This window comes from Mchenga conophoros, linkage group LG16 (genome assembly GCF_057382185.1).
Source record: "Mchenga conophoros isolate Kocher_MC1m ecotype Shallow Benthic linkage group LG16, M_conophoros_male_GT1.1, whole genome shotgun sequence".
Classification (NCBI taxonomy): Eukaryota; Metazoa; Chordata; class Actinopteri; order Cichliformes; family Cichlidae; genus Mchenga; species Mchenga conophoros.
The window spans coordinates 19224979-19245506 of record NC_140541.1 but is presented as its reverse complement, the minus strand read 5'-3'; the positions used below and the strand labels follow the sequence as shown (position 1 = coordinate 19245506).

The following is a 20528-nucleotide window of genomic DNA, read 5'->3' as shown; positions in this document are numbered from 1 at the left end:
AGTCTCTATGTGTTTTCGCCTTTGTGAGGCCTTGATTTTCTGGCAGATAACACAAAAAAGCTGATGGTGCACACTGACAAAACGCTAGCCTCTGAGCCAACTGTTGCCAATTATTAAATGACTAATTCTGACATTATGATGCGTTTGCCTGTGAATAACAGCACATAATTAGACTCCTGTGAATATGCATGTCATAACCCATTGTTTCTAGTAGCTGTTCTGCCTGGTCTGCATTATGTTACCCAATTACTCACTTATTTATATTTCTAATTACATCTTCTTGGGGCATATCAACTGAGGATGTGTGTGGTTTAATATCTGGTGAAGGGCACATCATTCCACTCATAGCTATTCACCCCATATACTAGGTGGGTGTCTCGCTCCAAATATCTGTAGCATCAATACTAACGCTGGTACTAGTATTGGATCGATACGAGCGCAATAGGATCGATACTTTGTTTCTACCCTCCGAGTTCAGTATACAGCCCACTGAATTGTGTTAAAAAAATATTTTCTTTTGGAAATGTAAGAATAAAGCTCAAATATTAATTTTAAAAAATGTCTGAAACTTTTTGTGTTGACTGTCACATTTACTTTATTCCAGCTTATAGCACGTTTAAACAACAGAAGTTCACCCAAAGCACTTCAGAGAGGGGCAGATGTGCATTCCAGGTCTCACCCCAAAAAAGCAGTCTCAAACTACATGAAAAGCTGAAAGCTGTGAAAATCATGATTTAGTGGTCATCAAAATGTGTTCAAAAACCTTCTTGTGTCCTCTGTAGTTAAACCTAGTTTTTACCAACTAGGTCTAATCTCTAAAGCCAAGCCATACTTACCACATGAGGATCTTGAAAAACATATTCATGCCTTTGTCACATCTAGATTAGACTACTGCAACTCCCTATACACTGGTCTCCAATCTGCCCTTCTACATAGACTGCAACTTTCTCAAAATGCTGCGGCACGCCTCTTAAATGGAACTGGTAGGTTTGAGTCTATTACCCCAATTCTCTTTGACCTACAATGGCTTCCCATTAAATATCGCATTGATTTTAAAATCTTATTGCTTACTTTTAAAATCATAAAAAATATTGCACCTAGCTACCTTACTGATCTTCTCAGCCTCTATATTCCCAGGAGAGCACTGAGATCAACAGGCTTATTGCTCTTGGTGCAACCTAGGTCACAGCTAAAGACCAGAGGTGACCGTGCTTTCGCTCCAGTTGCACCTAACATCTGGAACAATCTCCCACAAGCTATTTGCGTGTCTGATTCGATCCAGACTTTTAAATCTCAATTGAAAACGTATCTATTTGGTTTAGCCTTCCTGGCTATCTAGAGTACGCTTCTTGTAAGTATACTCTCATGGAACCCCCTTTCTTCTGTTTTGTTGAACAATGTTTTGTATTGATTTTACCTTTGAAGTTTTATTTTGATATCTGCTTACCTTGTATGCTTAATTAATCAATGCTTTCTACCTGCTAGCTTATTTGCATTTGTATTTTGCTACTACCGGTACTTTTACTGGATTTTGTGAAGCACTTTGGTGTACCTCTGATTTTAAATTTGCTATACACATAAAACTGTATTGCATTGTACAATTTGCAGATTGATGATGCTTTAGATCATAAAGCAACCTCTTCTCGGTGAGAAGCCGGGGCTTGGGAGAGCCCGATTGTCCTGCGGAGACGTTTCCCATAAGGCTGGCCAACATGATAAACAATGGGCAGGGCTGTGAGTACTCAGACTGTGTTTACTGAACGCAACATGGATAAGATCTTGGAGAAGCTCATGGCTCTGCAATATGGATAAGATCTTGAGGTGACACTGCATCGGGAATTGAGAGACCTGGTGGCCAGTGATGGACATTAGACCAACTGCAAAATTGGATGCAGTTTGTTCGCACTGACCAAAACAACTACCATCTCACCTCATTCTGCCCCCTGGCACCAGCTGGATGCTCAAGGCAAAAGCTGATAGGAATAACAAAATTCTCCCTTAGATGACAAAACTGTTTTTGTGACTTTCTCCCACCTCCTTCAAGGCCACCCGTGTTGACCAAAGATTGTGGACTTTTGCCTAATCGAGTAAAGGGAGACTTCCTCTCGGCTGAACACGGAGAAAACACACACACACGCATATGGGCTCAAATTGTGGTCATAAATATTTTGTACTTTTAAATCAGGATTTGTATATGTAAAAAGAATTTGTGCGTGCGTAAAAAAGATTTGTTTCAAGTTACAAGTACGAATTTTGACCCTATTTTTCTTCCTTTCATCTGGTTGGTCAATGTCATGTCAATCACAAATTTAACTATCCAATCAGAGAATAGATGGGTTTGTCTGTCAGAGGGGCACTTTTTTGAACTGCAGGTCCTTGAAGGGTAATACAGTTGGAAGCTAGAGGATCTCTATGTAAATATCCGATAGAAGCTAGGTCCCCTAACTTTCAGTAGCTGTTGAAAGGATCAAGTTGTGGTATATCAGTGGTTAGAAATACCATTATTACTTTAGGATGAGTTTAACACAAAGTCAGGGCTGACCCGGCTGCTGAGCTCTGTGGGTTTTTGCAGCAGCTCTACCTGTACTAGATGCACCTGCTCCTTGTCGTTTCTATCTCTGACTCTGACGCTGTTGAAAAGGCTCTGGAGGTCCCTGTATTAAGCACATAAACCTGTGACACAAAACTCGGACCACCACAGACTGTTTTCCTTCGTGGTGATGAAGGAAAACGCTGTGCTGCACTGCTGGCATGTAAAAGGGCATTTATTCCCTTCAAGGACCTGAAGCTCCATAAAGCACCCCTCCAATAGCCAAACCCATCTGTTCTCTGATTGGATAGTTAAATTTGTGATTGACATGACATTGGACAAACAGAAGAAAAATAGGGTCAAAATTCATACTTGTAACTTGCAACTTGAATGCAGTTTCACACATATTTTTTTGGCTAAGCCCACACACAAATCTTTTTTTACGCACACACAAATTCTTTTTACACATACAAATCCTGATTTACAAGTACAAAATATTTCTAACCACAATTTGAGCCCATACACGCACACGTACGCATGTACACTGACACAGACCCACCCCCCGCTTCCCGCCCCCTCCCTTCTCAAACTGATTTCCTGTTGGAGCTCAGTCTGGGGGGAGTTCTCCTCCTTCTGGGTCGCTGCTCGTGTGGTCGACCGGCCAGTCAGCTGAACAGTTTTGCGTTCTTAAACGTCATGCTGCTCTGTTGTATCTTAATTGCCCCTTGGGGATAAATAAAGTCTCTCTGACTCTGATAAATCATGACACACTGCCTTCCCTGGTTAAAAGTATAGGCAACACTGGCCCTTGATTTACTTGGTATCACATTGATATCAAATTTGCGTTATCACAGCACTACCATATACTCCATTACTTATTTATGTCTTTCAAAGTGACGCTGCCTGTTTTCATATTTAAGCCTCAACCAGTTTTTCATAAAGCCGCATGTTACTAGTAAACCAATCCAAGATTACCCTAAAATAACTTAATGTATTTTGGTGCTGCAGGGCTTGTATATCATTTTCACATTACGACAAAAAAAAAACAAAACAAACAAAACAAAAATAGAGAAAGCGAAATCACTACAGCATAATAGGCTTGTGTGTGCTGGGGTAAACTAAACTGGCAAGAGAGTAAAACAATCCTCGGTATGCTTACCGTGACAAACCTCGTGGAAAATTATAATCTCTATATCGCCGGAGGCTTGGTGCGTAAAAGGCAGCACAATGCTGATTTCAACGTTACAAAACAAATGCAGCTCAAATGTCACGACAGACACGGGTATGGTGTCGATAGTGTGTACCGCATAATTTTGCTGTGGAGACATTTTCACTGCACCACACACAGGGGCTGGTGAGCCTGCAGCGTGAAAAACAACCCCTTCGCCGTGAATGTAACGTGACAATGAGGAAAAATGCACTAATTGATTTACAGGTGCCCATTCATCCTTTTTTCCAGCTGTCCTGGGCAACATATTCCTCTGTGGTCCATCAGAGGAACACCAAGCTGCAGGCGCCATCTTGCTTGTGTGAAACTAATAAGGCTGCATCCTTTTTCCATTCTCCTCAGCAGTTTCACCGCCCCGCAGCTCCGCTGGACCAGGCGGCCCAGCGCGATATTATCTACGCTATATAAAAATAAATAAATAAATAAAAGGCTGGTGTCACCGGACACAGCTGGGTTATTTACACACAACCCTTCTTGTTTTTCTAGAATGGTACTGGGTTTAAATCCGTCCATGTATTTAACAGTGGACTTGACATTTACAGCTGTGTTGTCATTTTCTAGAAAAAAGCTAGCCACCGTTAGCTCCCTACACCCTTCTCGGTGCTATAACCCGGCGAAAGGCGTAGCGGTTAAACTGTTAATACTTCTCTTAACGTAAAAATCAAACATTAATGAGTAGTAGAAGAATGGGAAAAAAAAACACTCCGTGATTAATAACATCCGACATGACAGGGCCAAGATACCAACCACTGACATCTAACGGTAGGCCGCGGTAGCATTGCTGACATTCCTGGTTTGGTGGTTTATTTTGCGCAGCGACTCTGTGTGTGTACACTGCAGGTCTGCGATTAAGGTGGATTCACAGGGCATATTTTCACCTCTGTTAAAAACAGAGGACATCCATTTATAGGATTAAAGGCTGCGTGGGCCGCTCACAAGCCCTTACATCGCGTTATCTTTGGCAGCAGCACCTTCTAATAGCTCTTATGTCATCCATTAGCAGCCACGCCGTGTTGTTATGACTCCATCTAATCTGCATATGTTATTTTTTAATAGTCGTTATGAAGATTAAACACGGTGTGTGTATGGAGAGGGGGTGTCGGGGTTAGTGTTTGACAGCTACGGTGGCATAAGAGTCTGGCCCAGGTAACGGTTAGCCGCCACAGGCTGCGGTTTCTCCGCTAAACTCACCTCGGATGAAAGCGTCAAGGTCGCCGCGAGTAACAGCAGAAACGCCGCGTGCTCCCCCATACCGTCCTCCCGGTGTCCAGCAGCGCCGTTATGTTCACGATTTGTCCGTTTGCACAAAGAGAAATGTCGGAATATGCGTCGACGCAGTCCTGATCCTGCTGATCCAGCTCCCGGTGACGGCGCGAGGCTGGAGGATGTGTTTGGATTGGTGGGAGCGGGCGGAGGGAGCGCGTGTGTGTGTGCGCACGCGCTTACATGTCATTGAGAACCTTTACAATAACAACTACAACATCACCTATTTCAAATAAGATTGTGTTGCATACATTTATGCTGCAAGTCTCTAATGTCCAAACCCACGAGTGTTTTAATATTCTTTGTCCTCAGTAGGTGGCGAGACTTTCGCCGCGTTAGTGATTGATTTCCTTTTATAGGCGTAGTGTGACGGTATTCCGGAGAGGACTTTCATTTCCCAATAACACGACGTCTAAGTGGAGTGGTTTGGCTCGAGGCGCACAGAAGTTACAGAGCTCTCGAAAATGTAGCATCAGAAAGTGTTGTCAGAAGGAGCAGATCAGGACAGCAGACTAACACAGATTATCAATCGCAATCTGGGAAGTACAGATTACCTCTAGCAGCAGTCCACCCGTGGAGGAATTATGCGTTTTTTCCTGCTCTCCGCGTTTTTTGTGGTGTCCGCAGGTAAGTCTTCATGCCAAGCAAAACATTTAAATGCAAAGAGATTTATGTCGTTCTCTTCTCATAAAAAGGGTACACATCAGAAATGCCAGTGTTGATTCTTCAATGTTAGCAAATCAGCACGACTTAGTGTTAAATTTATAACGCTAAGACCGGTGTAGAAATATTATTGGCACTGCTCAGTGTTAATCAATTAAGTAGGTCAGTCAATCTTCAACTTCAAAAGTGTTGATTTAACACAAAAAATCTTCACGATGTTTCTTGAGTGTTAATTCTGCATTATATTTGCTGTAAATGCTTAAAAGACCTTCATCTGTTAATCGGTTGTCCGTTTCCAGGTCACACTTTCATGTCAGCTTTTAACACAAAAGTAAACTCTTGAACTTAAGAAGTTAAGACTTAATGCTAGTCGTGAGTTTTATGCTTCCCTCCCTGTTTCAGCTCATAGCTGGGTTCCCTTGACCCCTCTTGGAGGTATTCAGCAACACACTCCCAGTTTGCTTGTTTATTCTGAGTCGCATCAACGGTCCATTAAGACATCTTTGGTCAAGATGTTATGAGACTTATTCTTGGGTGGAGCAATTCTATCACACTTACAATGATAGTGCTCCACATGTTTGCTTTATGTGCAAAGATCCCCAGTTTGATTGCAGGAGCTCACTCTTGGCAGCCTGGATCAGAAAATCCAGTGAAGAATTTGTGCCAAATCAAACACAGATCCGTCCACCTGGGGAGTAGCCAAAAGTACTAATGTGTGAACTAGATGAAGTTAAGACCACATTCAATGAGTAACCAAATCATAAATAGTTTAAACAATTCAATTACATGTTCTGCTACAGCAATTAAAAATACCACAGTGTAAGAGCTGTTTGAAAAGCTGTTCTTTTATAATCAAAACTGGATTAAAAAAGCTCACACACATTTTTTTTGTACACACATTATCACCTTATGAAAACTACATCATACAATTTCTAATAGTCTTATTAAGACAGTTACATAATCATGTTAATTTTCGCACAGCTCTTACCTAAAAATCAGAAAGGTGAATCACTTGCGTGGGTAGAAATGCAAAGCAATAAAATCTGTAGTGCGTGACATCCTAAAAGACGTATCAAGTCAGTTCAACCTTGACTCATTCACCCAGATTCCCAGACGTGGATTAAAACTAACTCTGAACTAAAAGACTAAAACATTTCTAGTTCATGCCTTAATCTGTGAAACTTAAGTTTTAAGACTTATGAAAGCTTTAGCTCTTCCTTTATCAAAGACATTGCAATCATTTTTTGGTTTTTTAAATCATACTTTTAGCTATGAGCTAAAGTGGGAGTAACTACTGGGCTGCTGTGGTAAAGTCTATTAGATTACTTAAGGTTCACATCTTTTAACACTCATAAAAGTTACACTTTGTTTTCCTTTTTAGCAGTGAATGTTCATAGAAAGTTTTTTCACTAATGTCACGTGATTGGAAATGTGTTCTTCTTCAACCGTAAACCACTGTTAAAACAACAAGGTCAAGTTCAGGTCTAACCTGTATAGGAAGGCAATCATTTGTTTTTAGTTCTTTCATTTTAGTATTTGTTTTAATTCAGTTTGTACGTAAGATTAAACAATCAATAATAAAAATCAAATTATGTGCTAAATGTGGTACAATTACATGTAGTTATATATATAAAACTCATACATTTTTAGTATTTAGTAATGACTAAACCTAATGCGAATCCTCAGAGATGCAATTTGAATGCACATATATACATTCTCCCCAAAAAATCTGAAACCTTTCTCATCAGAATCGAGAAATACTTTGATTAAAAGAATTTGATTATTTATAGATACAGAAACAAACACGCCTACTTTGTAAAATCCAGTAAAAAGTCACAGAAGACCTTTGCCTTGACTGTTTTAATTATTTTAGTTTATTGGAGATGACCTGAACTGTCAGGTCAGAGCTGTCTGTTTACATCGTCTGGTTATCATCAGCTCTTTCAGCTCTTTTCTTTCGATGTCTTTTCTTTATTCAATCTGAAGAAATGCAAACAAATTGAGGCTCAAATCTCTAACAAGGAGTGGTTGTGCAATCATGTATAGTTTCATGCCTAGAACATGTTGCTAAATTCCATGTAGCAATTGGCACAATAGAAGGGATTATAATTTGAATATAGAAATATTTAGGCAGTTATCACTTGAAGTGCAAAAGAACAACAGATGGAAAACATGAAACACACAAACAACTGTGCAGATGTACTGGAGATTTATCAGAAAGTGAAACAAGAGCAACAAAAGCAAACATGAGTGATTGTGTGGATGGTAAATAAAAATGTGGCGTTCCCGGGTGGATTGTTTTAAATGTACAGTTGTTAAATATGATGATTGTTAATATTTCACAGGGAGGAATGTACTAAGCTAAACATTACACAAGAACTACATGAAAACAACTAGTTTTAACTAGTAGTTAGTTATTTAGTTCGTTATACTCACTATAGCCTACATAAATATAACACTTTATTAAGCTATAGGCACTTGACTTTCTGCTCTTTTTGTACTATTGATGAACCCAAATCACTGAATTGTATTTTTATGATTATGCCAGGTCTTTTAGAAGATAAAGCAAATCCTACATATCCTCACGAGAAATACTTTCATCTGAAATTGACTCTAACAGCAGAGCTGTAAAGCCCACAAGTTGTTCCTCAGTTTCTCTGTGATTATTGAACTTTTGTGAAGCAGCAAGTTCTGTTTTTTCCTATTTTGTCAAGTTTACTTTTGATAATTTAATGCAGCAGGAAAACTGACATTGTGATTCTCATAACTGGACTTATGATTGGTCATCTTTTCTGTTGCAGGTGAAGGCGTCACTGTTAAAGGCTTTGAGAAAGACGATGTGCTCCTGCCATGTGACTGCCCTAATAGAGATTTGAATAACGACTTCAAGTGGCAAGTGGAAGAAGATGAGGAGAGAGGGGTGGAGAGAAAATTGATCTTCAGATATAATGATGGGACCTTAGATTTTAAAGACAACCTGTCCCACCGATATGAAACATTTTTTCATAAGGACAGCAGTAATTGTTCTGTTCTATTAAAAAACATCACAAAAGAAGACCAGGGAAAATACAGTTGTCGTTTTTATTCTCCACAATACAAACGTTTTTATTCTCCACAATACAAACGTTTTTATGTGAATCTTGTGGTTTTTGGTAAGTCATCCATTGTGGATACCAACAGTATTTTAATACTCATGTAATTTCATAATTTTAACAAAAATCATCTCTCACCAGGGACACATATTTTTCAGCACAAGAAGACTCTTCCAAATGGCGAAGACGTTTACCAATGTGTTGTAAAGCTTGACAGCTACAAAGAGCCTAACATTCAGTGGACTTTGAATGGAACGTGTCTGTCAAATTCAACCACGACTAACATCTCTACCACATACAGCCTGGATGAAGAAACTGACGTCCACTATTTTCACAGTAGACTCGAGACTGAAAGCAACTTCCTCTCAGAGCCTAGATGTCAAGTCAATGTCACATGCCCATCTGGTAATTATTCATTTTAAATTGTTATTTCAGCAAAGATGGATCTGAGGTGTTGCCTGGTACTTTTAAAATAAAAGTGCTCTGATATTAAATGCAAAGATAGTAACACTTATTATACAGGTCACTGTGGAACATTTCATAATATCAATTATTATAATTTTTTTTATTTCCAGCGATGAGTTCAATGTCAGGTACCAGCAAAGACCCCAACCCAGACCCCTATTTCAGGATATTGTGTAAAGGGGTCCCTGTTGTGTTGGTGCTTGGATTTTTGCTGATTTGGTGCCGTCGTGGAACGTCTCACAGTGAGTTTCGTAACGCCACGTGAACTGCATTACTGGTTAAACCAGAATGACTCTGTTGCTCTTGCTGCAGCTTTTTATCAGCCACTAACAGTTTTGCTAGTGTTTGTTGACATTTGGCTTTGTTACTGTGTCTCTCCAATAATTTAATCTTTCATTTTCTCTTTGTTAAAGATTTTCCGGTGAGGGAAGATGTGTAAAATGGGTGTAAAATAGTGACTTCTCTCAGACGAGCTCCAAAGTGAAAATGGGAAAGTACTTTCTTCTGAGCCAAAGGAGGTGATTACTCACTGCTGATGCAATAGTGGCTGTTTGCGAAATCTAGTTTTCATCTTTTGTTCCTGCTCATGGAAAGTACATCTATTTTGGAAGCTAAAGGAGGAGGAGACTATTCCATTCATCAGATTTCCTTGTAAACTCTGAATTATATGCCATATTTACATATTTTATATATGTACCATAACTAGTTTACTCAACATTATTCTGACATTGCTGCACTAATCGGTTATGGGCTTTATTTTCCCTAAGTCTAATATTTGTACCAAAATATTTTCTTGTTGTTTATCTCAATGTACTTAAATACTAATTTGTTATGTATGAAATGTATATATTTTATTACCAAACGTAAGTTTCTGTGTAAAGGCTTCTTTTCTTTGATGACATGGAAAAATGTAATTTGTTCTTCTGTAACTGTCTTTTTGGTACATGGAGCACTGTGAATGTTTTTTTTTTAATACTTGTTTTTTTTTTCACTTTTATAAACAAGTAGGTTTAGGGTAATGTGTATAATGTATAGTTAATAGAAAAAAAACCCATTCAGGTGCCATGCAAGAAATTTGTAAATGATGTTGCTTAACTCAACTGTGAAACATCACTGTACTAAGTCGCCGTGCAGCTCTGGCTTTTTGGGAATTAGTTCATCAGCCTTGAAACTGTGACCGCAGTCAGGACAGTACGACAAAATTTGAAGAATGGAGTGTAATGAAATGTGAATGTGTGGCCTTTTTCAGCACCAAAAAGAAAAGTGTATAAACAAGAGTAAAATAAACATTTTTGTCTTGTTTTTTACAAAGTTGCTGATAATGTTTGTTTTTGTTTAACACCCTGTATAGTTTTGTATCCTGATATATTGACGTATGATTTTTAATGTCAATTCTAACATGTTTAATAACCACATACAATAAGGTTGAAGTGTTGTTCACACAATACTGACAATAGAAACTGAGTGTGATTTACATCCACACGATCTACCTGAGATCTGGTCAGATATTTTGCAACACCTTTCTATATTTTTTCAAGATTGATTTGTAAAATTAAATTCAGCAATAAAGTTTTTTAAAGTTGTTTTTTTTAAACTGCATGATGGGTAATTTTTGTCTATTTAAGAGCTTTCATTTCTCCTTTTTCTCTTTAATGAACACATGCACACCACATGCTTCTAGAAGAACACAGATCCTGTTTTTTTTTTTTTGTCCGGTGTAGCACACTTTCAGAGTACTCCATCACATGAAAGTCCTGCATGGAAAACTGCAGGATCCACTGAAAATTGTTCTAGTTGTGACAAAGAAACATCATGCAGTGGATGCCTGCTGTAGCTAATGTACAGTCATGTGACACAATCACATCAGGACATAATAAAAAAAAAAGATGGTTCTAAAATGAAGTAAATAAAACCTCAGATATTAAACCGTTTCATTTTTAAGTAGACACTAAGATTCAAAAGATTGTATAACCAGTTTATCATTGTGACTTTATCAGTCTCTCACATCATGAAGAAATATTTGACCGTCTGTTTGTTGAAAATTGTTTCCATTCATTGAGGTTTGCAGGGAGTCATTCGTCCATGGCTCTTTTGAGGTCCTGCCACAGCCAGTGAGTCGAGATGAGGGCGGAACTTTCGACTGAGCCATTACAACATATTTATTCTTTTCTTTTTAAACCACTCCTTTCTAGATTTCCTCTTGTGTTTGGAATCAGATGGCCTCACATTTGACTCTAGTATATGGAGGAGTTCAAGGTGCCCAGGTTCTGTGGGTGCAAAGCAAGCTGAATTGATTGTCCCTCCATCACTGTACTTTTCACTGAGTATGAGGCGGTCAAACGTCTTCACTTTGGTCTTATCTATCCAAAGGACATTCCTCCAGAAGTCTTGTGGTTTCTTCAGGTGTGTGTCTGAGCACACCTGAATGCTCCAGACCAGCAAATTGCTCTAGTCTTTGCTCTCGCTCTCTGAGGCTCAGTTAATCTGTAGATACCACACGTCTATAGGTAGACCGGATAGTTGTAACGTGGGTCAGTTGTAACACTTCCAATTTCTCCAATCAGGGAAACATCAAGTTTCAAATGATGTGATTCATTCTATACATGCCCAATTCAGTTCTTCTATCACATGTGAAAAATGAGCAAAGTTTGGCAAACACAGACAATTTAAGAAGAAGAAAAGTAATTTTTATGCCAAAAAGTAATTTTTAAAAAATGTATTTCAATTTCTAATAGCATTATCTACTTTGCAGTTAAACTCCATCCATTCCCTTCCGCTTGTCCTTTTCAGGGTCACAGGGGGCGCTGGAGCCTATCCCAGCTGTCATAGGGCGAGAGGCGGGGTACACCCTGGACAGGTCGCCAGTCTGTCGCAGGGCTAACACACAGAGACAGACAACCATTCGCGCTCACATTCACACCTAGTGGCAATTTGGATTAATCAATTAACCTATCCCCACAAGCTGCATGTCTTTGGACGGTGGGAGGAAGCCGGAGTACCCGGAGGGAACCCACGCAAACACAGGGAGAACATGCAAACTCTACACAGAAAACCCCAGCCTGATGATGGAATCGAACTCAGGACCTTCTATATGGTGATATATTCTGTGTAGGTCTTTAGTGCTAATGTTTTAGCAGTTGTCTGTAATATTAGTTAGTTCATGGCTATAGGAGTCTGGGTCAGCTGTAACAATAATGCAGATGTTACAACTTACCACACTATTACTTTAACTTATTTTAAACAAGTTAGGGCAATGACATCAGCAGAGAGAGGTTCACTGGTCACCTTTGTATATGCGGTTAATGCCATTGGCAACACAATTCCTCCAATGTTTGTGTTCCGACGCATACGTTATGCAGACCACTTTGTCAGAGATGGGCCAGTAGGAAGTACTGGTAGTGGAAATAAATCAGGGTGGATGCAAGAAACAGATTTCCTCATCTTTCTGAAGCACTTTGCAAACCACACCAATGTAAGCCATGAAAAAAAGTAATTCTTCTCATGGACATTGCAATGGAATTGCACAACTACACAAGTGATGCACAACTACATTTTTTCAGCTTCATTGTTATATTCAAAAGTTGGTGCAAGAGTTGTAGGTTACAATGCCCATTGAGCCAATGAGGCCAAACTCAAGGAAGACCAACCAAATTGAATGAAATATTCAATTGTTGAAAATTCCATAATTTGTCTTTTTTGGGGGTTGGAATATGTTCAAAAGCTAGATTTCTGCATTCTGACACACACACACACACACACACACACACACACACACACACACACACACACACACACACACACACACAGCTACATAAATAGTTCTAAGTGTATTCTGGTGTTGAATAAAAAAGGTTAGATGTTAAGATTTTGTCAGAACCCTTATTTCATTGTGTTACATTTCATCCCAGCATATGTTACAACTAACCCAGACTATGGGGTTAATTGTAACATTTCACTCTTTGTGTTTGAGACCACACCATGCAATAAGTAATTGTGCTGCAGAGAAAATAGCTGCACTATTTAATAGCAGAGACATGTAAATACTTTGCATTACATTTTGAATCCACACCTTAAAAGAGCTCCAAGCTACAACCAGAAATGTCAAAAATGTTACAACTATCCCCGGTCTCTCCTAAAGATCTGGCGGTACACACCGTTAAACCACATGCCAGTTACTACGTTTCAAGTGATGTAGAGAACACCAGGAAGTAGCACAAGCGGCTAAGTGGCTAGCATGTAGAAATGAAACCACATCTGGAAAAAGACTGACTTTCCACCCTGGGTAAGGCAGTTTGGACTGGGAAAGTGGTCAGATGCTTTTTAAGGTTAAATGCGAAAGGGCGTTTGTCGCCATGATTTAAACATAACAGGTGTAAGCTTCAGTGCATTTACGCTTTAGAGGAGTTTGCTACCTCACATCAGCAAATCTGTACAAGTGTTTTGATTCGGCTGGTGTTATGGGTAGGAGTAGGAAACTTATACACATGGCAGTACTCACAGTCTATGAGCTGATATGGCACACTGTGCAAACATGTATGTGATGATATTCAGACTGCGCTGCAAAGGTTACTTTGGATGAATATGATAAAAGCAAAAGGTTTCTTCATATTCGAACTTTTTTAAATGTTACATAAAATGCAAAAACTCAGCTACAAATCTTCTGCAAAGTTTCCGATGTGCGGTTTTGTTGACAGTGTTTGAGAAGTGTTGACGTGTGGTGAGATTATTGGGTGTTGATAATGTTTTGGCCGCCCTATCAATGAACAGCAACCATGGTTCAGGACAGGTGGGCCCTAGTGGGGATTTGTGACCTTTCAAGTGCTTCGAGGTGCACGGAGAAGAGGATAAAAGTTAGAAGAGCAGACTAACACACATATTATAAATCACATGCTGGGAAGTACAGACTACCTCGAGCATCAGTCTACCCGTGGAGGAATCATGCGTTTTTTCCTTCTCTTCGCGTTTTTTGCGGTGTCTGCAGGTATGCACGTCTCCATGTCAGTCAAATTATTTAAATGCAAAGAGATATATGTCTTTTCCTGAAAATGTGCACAGAAATGCCAGTGTTGATTTTTCAATGTTAGAAAATCAGGACTACTTAGTGTTAAATTTCTAACCCTAACACAGTTGTAGAATATTGTTGACACTGCTCAGTATAAATCAATAAAGTCAGTCAATCTTTAAGTCAGTGTACAGTAAAAACTTGTCTTCTGTGACACGTAAATAAGAGAGGTTTGCAGAGCTGCTGGATTAAAAATATCTCACACATATTTTTTTGTACACACATTATTATCCTATGAAAACCACATCCAACCAATGTCAAATAATCTCCTATTAGTCTTATTAAGACAGTTGCATAATTATATTAACTTTGCACAGCTCTTATCTAATAGTCAAAACATTAAACACTTGAATGGGTAGAAATGCAAAGGAATACATTTTGTAACAAATGACATCCTAAAAGCCGTATCAAGGTTAGTTCAACCTTGACTCGTTCACCCAGTTTCTCAGATGTAGATTAAAGCTAACCCTGGACTAAAAGACTAACAGAGCTTCATTGCAAAACATTTCTAGTCCACGCCTTATCTGTGATAAAAAAAAATGGACTCATAAAATTTGCAAAACACAGCAGTGCACATTCTTTTCCTTTTTAGTGGCAAAACTTTCTATAGACATTTACCGCTAATGTCTCGTGATTGGAAATGTGTTCTTCATCAACCATATCATTCCACTAAACCACTGTTTAAACAGCCTAGAGTGTTTGAAAAGAAAAAGAAAAAAGGTTGAGTTCAAGTCTAACCTATATAGGAAGGCAAAAATTTGTGTTTAGTTCTTTCATTTTATTTTATTCAATTTTTTTATTAGTATTGATTGTTTAATCTTATGTGTTAAATGTGGCAAAGTTATATTCAATTCAAACTCATAGGCTTTTAGTATTCATTAATGTCCAAACTCGAGGTGTCAAACTCATTTTACACTGCAGGCCACAAAAAGCCCACTTTGGTGTCAGCGGGCTGGATCGGTGAAGTTTCCTATTCTGTCAGTGTAAAGAAGTTGCATATTTAACTGTTTTTCAATATAAAGAAAAAGCTCCTGTAACAAAGAAAGAAATCTGTCAGCATGACTCTTTGGAGTTAAATTATAAGAAATGTGTAAAATTACGTAAAGTTGTTTTTTGTTTTTTTGTTTTTTTTTTAACTGTGAGTGAATTTTGGTCTGAGAGTGACGGAACCTGCAGCTTAGGAATCTGTCAGATGTCATCTTTCAGCACCCGACGGCATGTCTGTGTACGTGCCCTCAAGTGAACGGGGGATTTGCACTTTGTGTTCACATTTAATCTGCACACAAAGAACTGTGCAGATGTACTGGAGATTTATCAGAAAGTGAAACAAGAGTAACAAACACAAACATGAGTGATTGTGTGGATGGTAAATGAAAAATGTGGAGTTGCCGGATGATTGTTTGAAATGTACAGTTGTGAAATATGCTGATTGTTAATATTTCACAGGGAGGAATGTACTAAGCTAAACATTACACAAGAACTAGGTGAAAACAACTAGTACAGCTTTAACTATTAGATACTTACTTAGTTTATTATACTCACTATAACCTACATAAATATAACAAACCAGCTCTGTAGTGTCAAAGAAATAAACTCCAGAAGTGAAACAGTAACTGGCAACTTACAGCAGACTGATGGCATTAACTCAAACACAGTTGATATGAAATCACAACAAACTTTTATTTTACTTGATTTATTATCATTTACATAACTGAATAACTTATTTCCTGCATTCTTTCATTTATTCACTCTTTCCACACTCTTCAATGAAAGAAAACAATATAAAGATATGTTTCTTGTTCTCTTTATTGGTATCTTTACTATTTTCCCCAAATGTTTCTGCCCAGATTTTTCAATAAATAAAATCGATGGTTGCAAATAAGAGGTCGGCCACTTCAGAACACTTGACTTTGTGCTGTTTTTGTACTATTGATGAACTCAAATCACTGAATTGTGTTTTTATGATTATGCCAAGTCTTTTAGAAGATACAGCAAATCCTACATATAATGCACAGTGGAGAGTCACTGGTTGGATTCCCACGAGAAATACTTTCATCTGAAAATGACTCTAACAGCAGAGCTGTAAAGCCCACAAGTAGTTTCTCAGTTTCTCTGTGATTATTGAACTTTTGTGAAGCAGCAAGTTCTGTGTTTTCCTATTTTGTCAAGTTTACTTTTGATAATTTAATGCAGCAGGAAAACTGACATTGTGATTCTTATAACTGGACTTATGATTGGTCATCTTTTCTGTTGCAGGTGAAGGCGTCACTGTTAAAGGCTTTGAGAAAGACGATGTGCTCCTGCCATGTGACTGCCCTAATAGAGATTTGAATAAGGACTTCAAGTGGCAAGTGGAAGAAGATGAGGAGAGAGGGGTGGAGGCAAAATTGATCTTCAGATATAATGATGGGACCTTAGATTTTAAAGACAACCTGTCACACCGATATGAAACATTTTTTCATAAGGACAGCAGTAATTGTTCTGTTCTATTAAAAAACATCACAAAAGAAGACCAGGGAAAATACAGTTGTCGTTTTTATTCTCCACAATACAGACGTTTTGTTGTGAATCTTGTGGTTTTTGGTAAGTCATCCATTGTGAATACCAACAGTATTTTAATACTCATGTAATTTCATAACTTTAACAAAAATCGTCTCTCACCAGGGACACATATTTTTCAGCACAAGAAGACTCTTCCAAATGGCGAAGACGTTTACCAATGTGTTGTAAAGCTTGACAGCTACAAAGAGCCTAACATTCAGTGGACTTTGAACAATGGAACGTGTCTGTCAAATTCAACCACGACTAACATCTCTACCACATACAGCCTGGATGAAGAAACTGACGTCCACTATTTTCACAGTAGACTCGAGACTGAAAGCAACTTCCTCTCAGAGCCTAGATGTCAAGTCAATGTCACATGCCCATCTGGTAATTATTCATTTTAAATTGTTATTTCATCATCATTTCTGTCAAACGATGCTGTATGAAACGTTTCTCCCGGTTAGTATCATGGTTGCTAGGCAACCTGGGCAGCGCGACGAAGGCTAGACCGTCCCATTTCACAAGCCTCTCACTTCCGCACTTCTCGTACTTATAGTACACACCGTACTTCAAGCGTGCGGTCTCCACAGCCCTCGTCTCGGTAACAGCTTCGCCCCTTTGCTCTTTGCGGTCATCATCACTTCTGCTGTTATCAGTGTTATATCAGTGTTACCAGGCTTTCTATTTAAAGCTGGAGGCTGTGTGGGCTTAATGTGGTCAGACTTTTTATTCAAACGCTGCTACTAAATACGTTTCTATTGCAGGTCTGGTTTAAGTCGCAAATGTGGGTTTCCATGGTGACAGTGGCGCGCTACATCATCAAAGCAAAGAATTTGTGGCGATAATTTTTTTTTTTAATTATCGAATTCTTCGAAATACTCGATGAATGCTGCAGCCCTACTTTCTTTATTTAATCTGAAGAAATGCAAACAAAGTGAGGCTCAAATCTCTAACAAGGAGTGGTTGTGCAAACATATCTTTGTTTCATGCCTAAACCAGAACACGTTGCAAAATTCCATGCTGCAATTGTCACGATGGAAGGGATTATAATTTGAATATAGAAGTATTTAGGCAGTTATCACAGGAAGTGTAAAAGAATAACAGATGGAAAACATGAAGCACAAAGAACTGTGCAGATGTACTGGAGATTTATCAGAAAGTGAAACAAGAGTAACAAACACAAACATGAGTGATTGTGTGAATGGTAAATGAAAAATGTGGAGTTGCCGGATGATTGTTTGAAATGTACAGTTGTTAAATATGCTGATTGTTAATATTTCACAGGGAGGAATGTACTAAGCTAAACATTACACAAGAACTAGGTGAAAACAACTAGTACAGCTTTAACTATTAGTTACTTACTTAGTTTATTATACTCACTATAACCTACATAAATATAACAAACCAGCTCTGTAGTGTCAAAGAAATAAACTCCAGAAGTGAAACAGTAACTGGCAACTTACAGCAGACTGATGGCATTAACTCAAACACAGTTGATATGAAATCACAACAAACTTTTATTTTACTTGATTTATTATCATTTACATAACTGAATAACTTATTTCCTGCATTCTTTCATTTATTCACTCTTTCCACACTCTTCAATGAAAGAAAACAATATAAAGATATGTTTCTTGTTCTCTTTATTGGTATCTTTACTATTTTCCCCAAATGTTTCTGCCCAGATTTTTCAATAAATAAAATCGATGGTTGCAAATAAGAGGTCGGCCACTTCAGAACACTTGACTTTGTGCTGTTTTCAAGGTTCTTTATTTGTCACATGCATAGTTATACAAGTATAACACACAGTGAAATGTAGCCTGACACGCTCCTCGACATGTGGAAAAAAATTGGGGGGGGGGTGTAGGTGTAGGTGTAGTTTTTGTACTATTGATGAACTCAAATCACTGAATTGTGTTTTTATGATTATGCCAAGTCTTTTAGAAGATACAGCAAATCCTACATATAATGCACAGTGGAGAGTCACTGGTTGGATTCCCACGAGAAATACTTTCATCTGAAAATGACTCTAACAGCAGAGCTGTAAAGCCCACAAGTTGTTCCTCAGTTTCTCTGTGATTATTGAACTTTTGAGAAGCAGCAAGTTCTGTGTTTTCCTATTTTGTCAAGTTTACTTTTGATAATTTAATGCAGCAGGAAAACTGACATTGTGATTCTCATAACTGGACTTATGATTGGTCATCTTTTCTGTTGCAGGTGATGACATCACTGTCACTGTCAAAGGCTTTGAGAAAGACGATGTGCTCCTGCCATGTGACTGCCCTAATAGAGATTTGAATAAGGACTTCAAGTGGCAAGTGGAAAAAGATGAGGAGAGAGGGGTGGAGGCAAAATTGATCTTCAGATATAATGATGGGACCTTAGATTTTAAAGACAACCTGTCCCACCGATATGAAACATTTTTTCATAAGGACAGCAGTAATTGTTCTGTTCTATTAAAAAACATCACAAAAGAAGACCAGGGAAAATACAGTTGTCGTTTTTATTCTCCACTATACAGACGTTTTGTTGTGAATCTTGTGGTTTGTGGTAAGTTGTAATTTGTGATTACCAGCAATTTTTGAATACTCATGTAATTTCATAATTTTAACAAAAATCGTCTCTCACCAGGGACACATATTTGTCAGCACAGTGAGACTCGCCCAAATGGTGGAAACGTTTACCAATGTGTTGTAAAGCTTCACTGCTACAAAGAGCCTAACATTCAGTGGACTTTGAATGGAACGTGTCTGTCAAATTCAACCACGACTAACATCTCTACCACATACAGCCTGGATGAAGAAACTGACGTCCACTATTTTCACAGTAGACTCGAGACTGAAAGCAACTTCCTCTCAGAGCCTAGATGTCAAGTCAATGTCACATGCCCATCTGGTAATCATTCATTTTAAATTGTTATTTCAGCAAAGATTGATCTGAGGTGTTGCCTGGTACTTCTACTACAATAAATGTGCTGTGACATTAAATGCAAAGACGGTAATAGTCATGATACACACAACTGTGGAACATTTCATAATATCAGTTATTGTATTTTTTTTTCTTTTTCCAGGGAATTATCTATATTCATTAACCAGCCTGGACCCCCTTTTCAGGATATTATTTAAAGGGGTCCCTGTTGTGTTGGCGCTTGGATTTTTGCTGATTTGGTACTGTCGTGGAACGTCTCACAGTGAGTTTCCTTATGCTACATTTATTGCATTACTGGTTAAACCAGAGTGACTCTGTTGCTCTTGCTGCAGCTTTTTATCAGCCACTAACAGTTTTGCTAGTGTTTGTTGACATTTGACTTTGTTACTGTGTCTCTCCAATAATTTAATCTTTCATTTTCTCTTTGTGAAGGATTTCCCAGTGACAGAAATGTGCAAAATGGTGACTTCTCTCAGACAAAAACAAACTCAGACGAGCTTTAAGTGAGGATGTGAATGTACTTTATTCTGAACCAAAGGAGGTGATTAATCACTGCTGATGCAATAGTGGCTGTTTGCGAAATCTAGTTTTCATCTTTTGTTCCTGCTCATGGAAGCTACATCTATTTTGGAAGCTAAAGGGGGAGGAGTCTATTCTCTGTATGCCATTTATCAGATTTCCTTGTAAAGAGTAAAGTCTGAGCTTGCAAAAGTATTTGGCCCCCTTGAACTTTTCCACATTGTGTCACATTAC

The 20528-nt window shown here is 38.4% G+C and overlaps 2 protein-coding genes across 3 annotated transcripts in view; one reads left to right on the top strand and one right to left on the bottom strand.

Moving 5' to 3' along the window:
- Window positions 1-5267, bottom strand: part of LOC146556620 (amyloid-beta A4 protein-like) — a 17991-nt gene extending 12724 nt beyond the window's left edge. The window contains exon 1 of one of the 2 annotated variants that reach the window (XM_085250146.1): window positions 4950-5267. In XM_085250146.1, the coding sequence (XP_085106272.1) occupies window positions 4950-5009 (60 nt within the window). In that variant the 5' untranslated portion in view covers window positions 5010-5267. The remainder of the gene's footprint in view (window positions 1-4949) is intronic. The other variant, XM_085250147.1, reaches the window with a different exon arrangement.
- Window positions 5234-20528, top strand: LOC146556619 (uncharacterized). The gene is made up of 9 exons (XM_085250151.1): window positions 5234-5648; window positions 8486-8836; window positions 8918-9181; window positions 16560-16886; window positions 16968-17234; window positions 19065-19397; window positions 19479-19742; window positions 19918-20037; window positions 20208-20528. The coding sequence occupies exons 1-9, from the start codon at window positions 5606-5608 to the stop codon at window positions 20276-20278; spliced, it is 2040 nt and encodes a 679-aa protein (XP_085106277.1). The 5' UTR covers window positions 5234-5605; the 3' UTR covers window positions 20279-20528.